This window comes from Eretmochelys imbricata, chromosome 17, assembly GCF_965152235.1.
Source record: "Eretmochelys imbricata isolate rEreImb1 chromosome 17, rEreImb1.hap1, whole genome shotgun sequence".
NCBI lineage: Eukaryota > Metazoa > Chordata > Testudines > Cheloniidae > Eretmochelys > Eretmochelys imbricata.
This window is the reverse complement of record NC_135588.1, coordinates 9,238,241-9,252,095: the sequence shown is the minus strand read 5'-3', so window position 1 is coordinate 9,252,095 and position 13,855 is coordinate 9,238,241. Positions and strand designations below refer to the sequence as shown.

General features: G+C 40.2%; 2 protein-coding genes across 2 annotated transcripts in view; one reads left to right on the top strand and one right to left on the bottom strand.

Annotated features, from left to right (window-relative positions):
* The window catches only part of NF1 (neurofibromin 1), a 165,424-nt gene that overhangs the window by 115,762 nt on the left and 35,807 nt on the right, over positions 1-13,855 (top strand). Inside the window, exons 37-40 of the mRNA XM_077836905.1 lie at positions 6,900-7,332; positions 7,537-7,877; positions 10,089-10,291; positions 11,429-11,622. Of these exons, the coding sequence (XP_077693031.1) occupies positions 6,900-7,332; positions 7,537-7,877; positions 10,089-10,291; positions 11,429-11,622 (1,171 nt within the window). The remainder of the gene's footprint in view (positions 1-6,899; positions 7,333-7,536; positions 7,878-10,088; positions 10,292-11,428; positions 11,623-13,855) is intronic.
* On the bottom strand, positions 657-5,801 carry EVI2A (ecotropic viral integration site 2A). The gene is made up of 2 exons (XM_077836906.1): positions 5,635-5,801; positions 657-1,468 (listed from the first exon to the last, which is right to left on the bottom strand). Exon 2 carries the CDS (start codon positions 1,453-1,455, stop codon positions 685-687), a length of 771 nt encoding a protein of 256 aa, XP_077693032.1. The 5' UTR covers positions 1,456-1,468; positions 5,635-5,801; the 3' UTR covers positions 657-684.

Genomic DNA, 13,855 nt, shown 5'->3' with positions numbered 1-13,855 from the left:
GCAGCATCTCTCTAACAACTACAGCAGTTGCCTGCATGTTAGATATTTTTAACTGTTTCTTAATATAATTAAGCAGATGGCAACGAGGAGGAGATAGCACCATGTGATCAGCCAGCTCTCCGCATACCTTCAGTGATCAACAGACCACAATTTGAGAACCTCTGATCTACAAAAATGTGCTGAGGAGCTCTTGAGAATTCTGTTTGCAGTATCAGAGTGGTCTTCTAACCAACTGGTTTGTGGGTCACTGATTACATCAGAGAGAAACGAGCTTCATTTAAAATAAAAAAGTAATCGTATACCCATAAATAGCACTCTGCGGATTCTATACCTACTAGGCTATTGGTCCGTCCCCATGGCCTTTGTGGGGTTCCTTTTGCAGCCCTAATATCCTAAATATTTTGTTGCTTTATCCCCACTCAGCTCCATTGCCCACCAGTTTCTTTCAAAGCACTAATGGAGAGGTCTCCCTTTAAAACAATGCAGGGTACTGTTTCAAATGACTGAAAGGTTGATTGCACACAAGTTGGGGTGCTCCTTTCCTATGGAGCTGTGTGCTACTGCCTAGAGTTCCCATTGTTATGCAGTGGAAAACCAAATCCAGGATGTGAACCTGGTTCTCCTGTGTGGCACTATGTTACTTCAAGGCTACAATGTCGTCTCTGTTAGGAATCTGAGTTTTATTTAAATCTCAACTATAAAATTGGTTACGATGCTGTCACATGGTTTTGAGGCTTGTTCATTTTTCTGATCATTAGCTCTTCCCCTAGTGAGTTTCTCAGTTGTTTCAACTGCATTTTTCTTTTGAACTGTGTTAGCTGTCTCTGATATCAGGTCTTGCATCATCAAGTCAGTCCCTGTTAGCTCTTTAGACTTCCTCTGCCATGTATTTGATCCAGCTGGCCATAAACTGCTACTAACCAGAAAATCACCATTACTTCTGGGCATGCGCTTTCCTTCTTTAGATCTTTTGAGATACGATACCTTGTTTGCCATTACCACAGTTGACAGAAATAGAAATGTGCAAGCAAGAACAAGCACTGCTATTATAATAAAACAAATTAATATCAGAGATTTATTCTTTTCTTCACAATGTTCAGTTTTCGTTGTAATCTGGGTCTTCGTGGTGGTCAAAGGGTCTTGAACTGCAGAAGTAAGATGAAAGCTAGGGGAAAATGTTGACGGTTCCTGACCAAATGTTGATTGAAAGGCGGCTGTCTGCGTTTCAAAAGTAGTAGTTGACTCCCCATTGTAATCTGTGTTTTGCGTAATAAAATTTGTACTGGCTTCCGTGGTACTCTGGTTTTCACTTATGTTTTGGGTAATGGTACCCAAATATCTCTCATTTGTAAACCGGGGATGGTCAGTGTCGTTTGCTCTGATTTGCAAGCACAATAAAAAGATGATCGCAACAATAAAAGCAAAATTACAGCGCCTTGTCAATTTCATGTTCATATCCGGTAGCTACCTGTAAAAATATAAAAATATAGTATTAGCTTAGTAATTCTATGCCTGTATTGATGTTGAAGGTTTGAATTGGAGCTCTGTTGAAATGTTAGGCAGATGCTATATCTACAGTTAGACAACTCTCTCTTTGCAGTAACTTGACTTCATGCATTTTGGGCATGTTATGAAGTGTGTAGCTACTTAAATTCCAGAAGAGTAGGTGTTCCTGTGTTTGGTCTTCAGTATTATTGAACAGATTTCTACAGACTTAAGGAGAAAAAAAGAAAATGAAGAAAAGTTCGGGGGAGGAAGGACATTTCAAATTACTGAGTGATGTTTCATGGGCTGGTGCACGTGACATATGAGGAGAGGCTGGGGGAACTGGGCTTGTTTAGTCTGCAGAAGAGAAGGGGGGAGATCTGATAGCAGCCTTCAGCTACCTGCAGGGGGGTTCCAAAGAGGATGGAGCTCGGTTGTTCTCAGTGGTGGCAGATGACAGAACAAGGAGCAATGGTCTCAAGTTGCAGTGTGGGTGGTCTAGGTTGGATATTAGGAAACACTATTTCACTAGGAGGGTGGTGAAGCACTGGAATAGGTTACCTAGGGAGGTGGTGGAATCTCATCCTAAGGCCTGGCTTGACAAAGCCCTGGCTGGGATGATTTAGTTGGTGTTGGTCCTGCTTTGAGCAGAGGGTTGGACTAGATGACCTCCTGAGGTCTCTTCCAGCCCTGATATTCTATGATTCTATGCGTGCAAATGAGTGAATACTGTCATAGCTCCTTCTCTTTAAAGCTGAGCAAGTTGCACCTTTGAATCAATCACTTCTGCTTTTAGAAATACAGGAGAAAACAATCTAAGGCAGTAGTTCCCAAACTTTTTTTTTCCACGTTGAAAATTGCTGAGGATCTCGGTGGACCACTTAATGATCTTTCCAGATGTTTGTACCTTTAGCTAACTATTATAAAGCACTTACGATAAAAGCGCTATATAAAAAACCTTAATTAGGTTTTTCTACAAATAAAAGCACACAACTCATGTTTTTATATCCATGCTGTTACCTTTCTAATGCGATTGTTGTGTCCTTTCTCCCACACTGCAGCAGCCCTCCGAGCTGGAGCTGGGGCTGGGAAGGAGGGCTCTCTCTCCCCAGCAGCCGCAGCCCTGAAGCTGGGGAAAGTCACCTCTTCCTCTGGCTGCCGCAGCCCTGCACATCCCAAATTCCCCCCCACCCCCTCTTCTCTGCCCACTGCCCGCTCCCATCTACCCCTATTCCCCCGAAGGCCACCACCTCACCTTACGTGTGTGTTTTCCAGGGTCCAGGCACCTAATTAGTAGCGTCCCGCCTTCACGGCTCCACTAATTACGTGGGTGGCCCTTCATTCTCTCGTGTGCAGCCGCCCAGGTGCACACCTTAGAGGGAACTATCCGCAGACCACCTGAATGGAGCTCGCAGGCCACCAGTGATGCGTGGACCACAGTTTGAGAACCTCTGATCTAAGGAATATTTATAGCCTGTTCCCACCTCCTACTCTCCTGAATGAGTAATGAAGTAATTTTAAAGGGGAGGAAATGTAGCCATGTTTAAAAACAAAAAAAGAAGATACCAATTTTACACAATCTTAAAGATGACAGCAGTAAGTTACTGTATCCGCTCATATTAATCCATTAAAGACTGAATGCAGCTGCCAGGCATCTTCTTTAGTAAATTTTCAGCAAACTGATGTCTCTTTTTTGAGTTTACAGTATTTTTATTGATTTACTGATGATTCTATGGGCTTTTTAAAAAAGAATTGTGCCCTTTTTCTGTAATCTAGATGTATGGATGTTAGCAGTGCAGGAAGCATTCATATTAGCTTGAATATAAGCTGCATTTATTTTAATTCTTAATTACAACTGACAAATTTGAACCAAGCACTGGAGGCAGTCATGCTGCCAGAAGGGGATTGAGTTTGTAACGCAGACAGTGCAAAAGCCCAGCTTGACAGTGTCCCAGTTTCTTTCATATCCGTTACATAGATAAAAGAAATGTCTATAGTAGTGCCAAACAAAGTATTTTAAGTATAGTCTATTTCTTTTGGGGATTGAAATGGGGATGAATAAGGAAAAGTGATCTGGAATTTCTTACACAAGATATAAGAAGTAGTAGCGTCACTAAAATGCGAAAAATGTTTTCACTGAAATATGAGAGATTGTGCAAATCACATTGTTACCAACTGCATGTTTCCATTCTACAATTGCACAGTATTCAAATTTGTGCATCATCTTCAGCCATAGAATTTGGCAAGAAGACAGACTGCTCACCTCCAAGTATACCTGCTATAAAGACTGTGACTTAAAAAATTAATACTAACAAAATAAGCAGGTGATGCACTATGCCTAATGCTTAGTGTGCTCTGGTATTGTCTTTCCATTCTTTTTCCCCATATGTAGGTTTTGGGGGGTTTTTTTTGGTCTATATGTTGTAACCTGGGTCCTTATTCTTCAAGAAGCTGATCTCCAGCAGGCTTCTGACCTTGTATAGAGCTCTTTGCAAGACTGACGGCCTTACATTATAAATCGTTTGGGGCATGCAGGGACTTTCTGTGGTTCTACAGTCCCTAGCAAAATGGGATCCACCCAGTCTTGATTGGAATACTTAAATTCTACCAACATACAAAAACAATAATGAAAGTATGAAAATTAACATGATTTTTTTTGGATTGCAGCATTTGCAACCCTCAGATACACTGCTGATTTTGTGTCAGTGATGTAATTTCCTCCAGATTGCATACTTGGGAAAGATATCTGAAATTAGAGGTGATCATCCTTATTATTACCTAGTTTGCCTGGTTTTACTTGTGAATATTTCAAATTGCACAGTTTTATTCCAGTATTATATAGTATGTTCTGTTTAAATTGGAATGACTAAATATTATGACTGTTCTCACAAATGTGTATTTAAACTACTGCTTTAAAGATTATTCTGCTGAACAAAATACCTTTTCTTCCACTCAAACAAAGCATCTTAGAAAAGATCTATTTACTTTTTAATTATAGTCAAAAGTTGTAACATAACTACCATAGTACCTAATGCATTGAATCACAAATGTGTAGAAAAGTGAACTTGCTAAAGGATTTTTGGCATCTTTGCAGAAACTGAATAGTGATGTCCTTTAGAGATGCCAGGGTCCTCCAGAAAGTGAGGGAAGTAAGGACTTAATATTCCTGGTATGTCTACTGTGAAAAAACAAAACAAAACAAAAACAAAAAACCACACACACAAAAATACAGATTGAGTTGGGGTTTGGCTTCATGCATCATAAAGAAGTAGTAAAGGGCACAAATGTTTGTTTTCTCTGCAGTTCATATTTAAGTTAAAATTAGACTGTAGTTCTGAGGTAAGGTAAAGTTCCTCCTTTTCAAACTGAGCTGAAAACTAGCTTGTGATATAAGCTGCAGGAGGGGTGAGGTTTTTATCTCAAAATGGTTCCGATTGTTTGTAGAAGATGCCTTGTAACGTGGCAAAAAAGTAGAGGGAGAAAGCTGAAGTAAAACATGTAAATTATTCCCTAGTAGAATGAACTACCCTTTTTAGGTATTTTGAGCCATTTGAGATGGGTCTGCCCCGTACTGTTCCATTCAATATTGTAATGGAAGAATCTCAAACACCTAATGTTTCCATTACACAATTGCAACAGTGCTTCTGCATACTTCCACTGACAGTACAATGAGCCCACTGTTAATTGTAGTGTTCCAGACCAGATGCACTGTTAAAAATAAACAAACTTTGTTGACAAAATGTTAATGGTTTTATTTAAAGTCACAAAAGCAAAGGAATTGATCATTAAAGGTTATCTTTCTCTTTAATTTACCCCTTCATGCTTAGGTATAGATAGGATCTTCTGTTAGTATATAGTAAGATCTACAATACATAGGCAAAATGGGGCTAACTAGTGACTGACACTCTTAATGCTTTCTTCAGACTCTGAAATATAAACTCCCTTTAACATAGTATAACATCTGTATTTTTAGTAAGTTTCCTGTATTCAAGCTAAATAGACTGGTTGGGAAAAGATAGTATTTCACTTCTTGATCGCAGTTGTCAGGGGTATTGTAGTGGCTTGTGTGAAGTTGTGTAAAAACATTTTTTGCATTTCAAATTCTAACAAACTCAAAAGCAAAGTGTAAGAAAGCAAATATGGACCTACCTTGCCAGAAGTATGGTCAAATTCAGGGTTGAATTTCAGGTTATTCTATTACTTAACCACGCAGTTTCTTGATCTTTTTCTTGGGATTCAACCGACCAGCAATATAAAACAAATGGACTTAGAAGATGGTGATTTATTTTTTTTTAAGTGAATCTAACTAAAATATGTAGTTGTATTTCCTCACTCAAAAAACTAAACCACAGAGATGACACACTTCCTTTCCACTGCAACTCTACCATGACATGTTAGAGGGGGGAGGAAAGCACCAATTTGCTCAAATTAGCTCTCAAAATGACAGGAAGTGCAATAGAAAAAAAAATTCTGTCCTTAGGGCAGAGACTCTCTTCTTGCTGCACCATATATGTTTTACCTTTATGCCAGATTATTTCTCCTACATGTTATATAAAAATGGTGTCTCCAGTGCAATCAGTATTTGTTTAACTTTTATTTTTATTGCATGTATTTGTGTGAATTCTGTCTTTACAGAATCTCCAGCTTTGCTAGAAGAGTCCAGGTAATGGCAGCACAGAGAAGCTGGAGGCAAATAGAAGTGTCTCAGATTTCCACACGCTACTGTGGAATTTGACTATAATTTGGGTTAATGGTACCTCGTAAAATTATACCTGCCATGTTAAAAATCTTCTAGATTAATTTTGGAAGGTGACTGTCCTCCCCAAGATGCAGAGCAGCTTTACTTAAAAACTACACAAATCAGAAACTGCCTTAAATTATCTGAAAGATTTAGTTGTTTTCAGAAAATCTAACAAGCACATTTATACTAGTCATTTGGCCACTCTTACATCCAATTAGGCAGTCGGATGCCAAGTTTCAACCTACAGCAAATGCAGTGTGTGAGTTACAAACCCTTCAAAGGAGGATTTGTAATGGAAGTGCCTGAAGATGCTTAATTAGGGCAGCGTCACTATCCTAAATTACCTTTTTTATGTTTCAACATGGGTGTAATTTGCAAGTGTGGAAAAGTGTATACATTGGAGTTTGATGAGGAATCCTTGCTGAGATAATGTTGCCCCTTTACTTTGTAGAGAGAGAATCTAAACTGCGTTATCCAATATGAGCTACAGCTTAATGGTAACAGATGCTATTTGCCTATTGCCTACATGGTCTCTGCAGATCCAGTACAATTGTTTTGGAATATCTGGAGTTGGTATAGGATTACATGCAAGCTAAATCTATTTTTTTCCCCCTACTGTAACCAAGAGAAATCATGGAACAATATGTGAAATGTTTTTTCTTATTTTTCTTAGGTTCAAAACAGGTCAGATCAATGGTGATTTATTGATATACCATGTTCTTCTAACTTTGAAGCCATACTATGCTAAGCCATATGAGATTGTAGTGGACCTCACTCACGCCGGGCCCAGCAATCGCTTTAAAACAGACTTCCTTTCCAAGTGGTTTGTAGTTTTTCCAGGCTTCGCTTATGAAAATGTCTCAGCAGTTTATATTTACAATTGCAACTCTTGGGTAAGGGAATACACCAAATACCACGAGAGGCTTCTGACAGGCCTGAAAGGCAGCAAAAGGCTTATTTTCATAGACTCTCCTGGGAAATTGGCAGAACACATTGAACATGACCAGCAGAAACTTCCAGCTGCTACCTTGGCTTTGGAAGAAGACTTGAAAGTATTCCACAATGCTCTCAAACTGGCCCACAAAGACACCAAAGTTTCTATTAAAGTAAGTCTCATTTAACACCCTTCCTACCAAATTGCTATGTATAATTTGGCATTATAGACATGCATGCTATTTTACTGTCATGAAGTCTTAGGGAGAAATCATGACCAATATAGTTCATGCATAACACTGGTGATAACAGAACTTGTTCATTCTTCATATTCTTAGCTACAGCTACTAAGTTATACTTTCTCTTTCCTTTCTAAGGTTGGGTCTACCGCTGTGCAGGTAACATCAGCAGATCGAACAAGAGTCCTGGGACAGACAGTATTTCTAAATGACATTTACTATGCCTCTGAGATTGAGGAGATATGTCTAGTTGATGAGAATCAGTTCACCTTAACCATTGCCAACCAAGGCACACCACTCACCTTCATGCATCAGGAGTGCGAAGCCATCGTGCAGTCCATCATTCACATACGGACTCGATGGGAGCTGTCACAACCAGACTCCATCCCACAACATACTAAAATCCGTCCAAAGGATGTCCCTGGAACACTACTGAATATAGCATTGCTTAACCTGGGAAGCTCAGACCCTAGTTTACGGTAGAGATCTCTTAACCCTTACCTTGACCCAAATGTGTGCTAATTTATTTCTAAGGTTGCCCCATTAGTAAGTGTTTTACAGCAAACATAATTATTCTTTCACCAAAGTTTCGCAAACTTGAAATGTATCTAGGAGTAACATTAATATTTCCCAAAGAAAGATCAGCTACTCCATGGTGGGAAAATGAAGCATAAATTATACTAGGTTAACTGTAAAAGTTTTGGAAGTCTTAATTCTTATTCTGAAAAATCTCTTTATCGTTGTAAAAAAAAGGTCAATTTTGAAGGATGAGATTGCGTAACAAAATATCGTATGGTTGTTTGCATGCCAGTTCACTTTACTCATCTCATCCTAAAACTCTTCACATCTTTCTCCTGGCTTTGTTTTTAAAAACATAAACTAGAACTCAGTCTTGGGGCATTAATGGCTGTTTTGCAGCTAGAAAGCAGAATAAACAATAGGAAGATACATATTAGAGATGGCTGGAAACTTTCCAACTGAGCATTCTTCCAGTGGAAGAGGCAGGTTCATGTAAATCAAAATGTTCTATGGAAACATCCCTGTCTGAGAGAAAGAAGGTAGGTTTGCTATGGAACCCTGCTTGCTGGGCAGGTTTCTTTCACGAGCCTACCTGGTTTCTTACCAGGTTAGTCACCTGGCAGGCTGACAAGGCGCTGAGAGTCTGGGAGCTTCCTGGGCTCTCAGCAGCCCACAAGGCCTGGCTTCCAAGCTCCCCAGCATCTCTGCAATCTGCTGACAGGGAGCCTAGAAGCGCTAGATCTCTGGCAGCCTTCCAGAAAAGCTGCCTCAAAGTCGAGGCCTTCAGGGTCTCTGGCTCCAACCTATCAGGTGGACTACCTCAGAAGCGGGGCTTTCACGCTCCCAGCTGCTTGGAATCCCCAGCTTCCAGGCTCCCCAGAGTGCAGGATTTTCGGGGGGACCTCAAACATTTCAAAAAGGTCTGTGAATTTGGAATTCCTGTTCTGTGAAAAATTAAAAAATTTCAGTTTTTCAGTTTTGGAAAGAATATTTTTTTGAAATTTCAGAATTTATAATGGGAATTCCAGTTCCTAGCCAGCTTTGTATATGTGTATGTACCTATATAGACACAGTATAATCCAGACATGTGCCATTTAATTTTTATAGGATATGTTGTTCTCTGTGGGAAAAAGGTGACAATATTTTCTGCATTCATTTTAATGCATAGGAGAATTCTAAAGTTGCTTTATTGCCATTACTGTGTAAAATGTACCTGTGTAAGACATAAGCACTTCAATGTTACATGTGCAATATTTAAGGAGAGATTTTTCCGAGGATGAACTGGTTTTAGTCACAATCTCAAAAATACCTAAATTCAAATGAACACATTGATTTTATATGGGTCTGAAAAACCATGGGTCAGGTTTTTGCTTGGTAGCCCTCTTCTCTTCCTTCCTCCCTCCCCCCTACGTATCATTCTAATCTGTTGCATCCAAGAGTAACTAGACATGGAGCCCTTCAGTGATGCTCTTTCAGTTTGTCAGAGAGGGTTATTAGGAGAAGGAGCTTAAGCCCTAGCCCTGAGCCTCCTCCCACACCCCAAACTCCTCATCCCCAGCTCAACCCCACCCCAGAGCCCCCACCCCAAGCCAGAGCCCTTGTCCCCCCCAATCCTCTGCCCCAGCCCTGAGCCCCCTCCTGTACCATGAACCTCTGCACCCAAAACCCCTCAGCCCCCCAATCCTCTGCCCCAGCCCTGAGCCCCCCCGCACCATGAATCCTTGCACCCAAAACCCCTCATCCACAGCCAGAGCCCTCAGCCCCCCCACACCCAACCCTTTGCCCTACCCCTGAGCCCCTCCCAAACCCCTCATCCCCAGCCCCACCCCAGAGCCCTCACCCCCCCACCCTACATGGTGCAATATAGGGAAACTGTTAATCACTTATTGTTTCCCGTCCATTTGTATATTATTTAAAAGAATATGTATCAGCTTGCCAGGCAGGTGTGTGGGCGGGAGTTGGGGGGTGTGGGAGGAGGACTTGGACCTGTTCTGGGCACCATCAAAATTATACAAACCTGCCGCTCCTGTTGGCATGGCAACACTAGACTGAATTTTAAGAGACATTAATACCACTCTTGTACTGTTTTTAATGGAATTATTTATTGTGTACATATTTTTTTAGATGCATAGGAAAAAAATTTAAATTGCATCACTTATGTTTTGTTGCAGGTCTGCTGCCTATAATCTTCTGTGTGCCTTAACCTGTACCTTTAATTTAAAGATTGAGGGCCAGTTACTGGAGACTTCAGGTCTGTGTATCCCTGCCAACAACACCCTTTTTATTGTGTCAATTAGTAAGACTCTGGCAGCTAATGAGCCACACCTTACCTTAGAGTTTTTGGAAGAGTGTATTTCTGGATTTAGCAAATCTAGTAAGTAGCATTCATTTTCTCTAATGCTAACACTGAATTTGAAACGGTTCAAGCTTTTCAGTTCTGTTATAGAGTTAATAAATGTTCTCATGTTATTGAGTCAGTCCATTAGCACAGTAGGCTTCAATTAGAAATGCAGCCTAAAGCATCTGCAGGTGCTTTTCAAGTTTAGCCATTATATCTGTGACCTAATCAGCAAGTGGTGAAGTGCTCTGGAACCAAGCAGTGTCAAGATACAGACTGGAATCTGCTCGTATGGAGAACATTGTAAAGACAAGATTACCTCATTCACAGAACTGTTTGAACAGTGCCCTCTTTTTTTTATAGAATCAATGTCTAAAACATTCTTTAGACTTTTTGATATTAACATAAGACAAATTGTGCAAGTGGTTTCAGTGGTTTACAATGATAATGCTTCTTAGGTAACATCTTACTGTATATTAGCTCTTCCACATCACTTCTGAAAGTTGTGTACAATGATTACTTTGGTGAGGGTTACTTTAGTGTCACAAATTCACCAGAAATAAACACAAATCACAATCGGAGTTCCATGTTGGTGATAAACTCTGAAGTCTAGAAAATATATGGCCAAAAGATATGTAGGATCTTTCCTCTACACACATTGTTAATAACCTAAAAGAGACACACAGAATTTGAATTCTAATCCAGGGTCTGATTCTCTTCTAACCTTGGCTGTATCTTGGAACATAGCTGCCTTTCTTTCCTCATGTGTAAAATAGGGATTATACCTACTTCATGAGGGTGTTGAAGATTAACGTTTTGAAAGCACATTGCAGATGAAAAGTACTATGTAAATTCTTAATATTAATGTGTTTACGAGCTTTGAGCCCCTTTCTCTTACATTTCTTCAGCATGAATTAAGGTGTCACTCTTCTTTCCAGCTTTCTAAAGATGTATGTTGTGGATGTCACTAGAACAGTATGTTTCTTTTTAAAGCTTTACCTTTCACACAATAATCCTACTTCTGATCTTTTACAGTTTTTTTGTCTAGGTACCTAGACTTTATCTTTGGACAATAAAATTGTAAAGAAAAGTGCTTGCAAATAATTCTGCACATGTAAAGAGAAGAGACCATCAATGGCCTTCTGTTACAATAACATTAATTTTTGATTTCAGGTATTGAACTGAAACACCTTTGCCTGGAATATATGACTCCCTGGTTGTCGAATCTGGTCCGATTCTGTAAGCACAATGATGATGCTAAACGCCAGCGAGTCACAGCTATTCTTGATAAGCTTATAACAATGACAATAAATGAGAAACAGATGTATCCTTCCATTCAAGCGAAGATATGGGGAAGTCTTGGACAGGTACTGACTGCATAAATTCATTATCGCCTTTAACAGCAAAGTGTAAATGAGCTATAGGTTATAATCCACACGTGCATGCGTGCACACACACACTCCCTTCTTTTTTGTCCTATGATTGCATGGATATCAATGGACCACTTGCCTTGAATGGTCCTTTGAATATGTGTTAACTGCTTTGCTTAGCAATCTCTTCCGCCTTGTATTTAGCTGTGACACACTGGTCTGGTCTACACTATAGAGTTAAGTCAATGTAAGCTGCCTGCACTACAGTGTTGCTCCCACCAGTGTAAGTCACCTACTACACCGACCTAATAACTCCATTTCCACGAGAGGTGTAGCACTTAGGTTGATGTAGTTAAGTCAATGCAGTGTTAGTGTAGATACTGCATCAACTGTTCCAGGTGTCAGCCCCGGTGGCTGACAGCCAGAGCTCCACTGCCTGGACCTCCCGCTGTCAGTGCATCACAGTGCCACATACTGATAATTAAATTGGTGCAAGCGCTCCTAATGAGGACGCGCACCACCGACAGAAGGCGCTAGTGTGGACATGCCGAACTGCAGTGGCTGTAGGTCAGTATAACTTTGTAGTGTAGACTTGCCTGAAGTGTCTACACTTAAATTTTGCTCCCTGCAATTTAACTGCCCCATTATGCCGACTTAACTCCACCTCCGCACGCAGCATAAAATCAAGGTCAATGTAGTTGGGCTGACGCAATGTCAGTGTACACGCTGCATTGCTTATGTCGACTGTTACTGGCTTTCAAGAGCCATCCCATAATGCCCCACACTAACAATGCAATTGATACAAGCGATCCTGATGAGGATGTGCACTGCCGACACAAGGAGCAAAGTGTAGACACGCACAAGTGATGTAATTACTGCGGTAGCTGTATGCCAGTGTAAGTTAGGTCAAGTTAATTTTGTAGTTAAATGTGGCCTCTGAGTACCTTTTCCAGACCAGCAGAAGAGCTCTGTGTAGCTTGAAAGTTTTTCACCAACAGAAGTTCGTCCAATAAAGATATTACCTCACCCACCTTGTTTTTTTAATATCATGGGACTAACATGGCTACAATAACACTGCAAACAGGCATTCTACAGTCATTTAATATTAGTGCCAAAACAGTTTTCTTCTTTTAACAGCACGTCAGTATATTAACCATGTATGTTGATCGCAGCACACACAACTTCTCGTAAAGTTTCCTATTAACATTAAATATTGAGCTCTGGCTTTTAATAACACATTCCTGGCTTCTACAGAAACCTGAAAATTCAGGAAGTATCTTTGTATGCAGTGTTGTTGTAGCCCAGACCTGAAGAAGAGCTCTGGATAAGCTTGAAAGCTTCTCTCTCTCATGAACAGAAGTTGGTCCAATAAAAGATATTCTCATCCACCTTGTCTAGGAAATATCTTTGGCATTCCTGTTATAACCATAATAGTTGCATGGATACTTCAAGAGCAGGCATAAAAGCTCCTTGTTTAAACCAACAAAATTGAACACGTTCCATAATATGTTAATATGGGCAAATAGTATGACAGCCCCTCTCCCCAATGGCCTCTAACCTAATTATGAATTAAGCTCAAAAGTCTGTTCCCAGAAGAGAGAAGTTGGAGGAGAGGAAAAATGGCTTTCAGAGGTATGCCATTAATATGGAAAGTTTCAATTAAAAAAACAGCTTCACTCGCTGTGAGGATGTCTGCTTGTTTGCTTGACTGGCTATTGGCCACCTGCTGGCTGACATGACCTCCTTTTAGTTACACTCCTTCCCTTTTTCCCCTTCTCATGCTCTTTTTTAGTCTTGTCACCACATGATGTTGCAACACAGTTGCAACCAAATTACTTTGAGACACATTGTGACTGCCACCAAAATTGGTGAGCTGCCTCTCCTGTTTGATCGACTTCAGTCACTAAAAAACAGAATAGTTTGCAACCCTGGACCATATCAGTAAGAGTGTCATTTATATTATGCCATTGCCAATATGAAAGTCAATTATCAGGCAAACATAGAGAATGCGGAATTACAGGGTGAAATCTTGGCTTCTTTGAAGTCAGTGGGAGTTTTGCCATTGAATTCTATGGAGCCAAGATTTTATCCAAGTTCTTAAATGGTGAAAACTACAATGGATTGAAACCAGCAGCCAAACACTGTATGTGGCCTAATTCAATCGTTTGTACCATTTTGTCTGGATACTTAAGGAAAAACATTCTCTGCATTGCTGACTGGTATATCTGTA

What these genes read in the sequence shown, in the direction of transcription:
- EVI2A (XM_077836906.1), bottom strand. Translation starts at nt 1,455, where the DNA reads ATGAACATGAAATTGACAAGGCGCTGTAATTTTGCTTTTATTGTTGCG.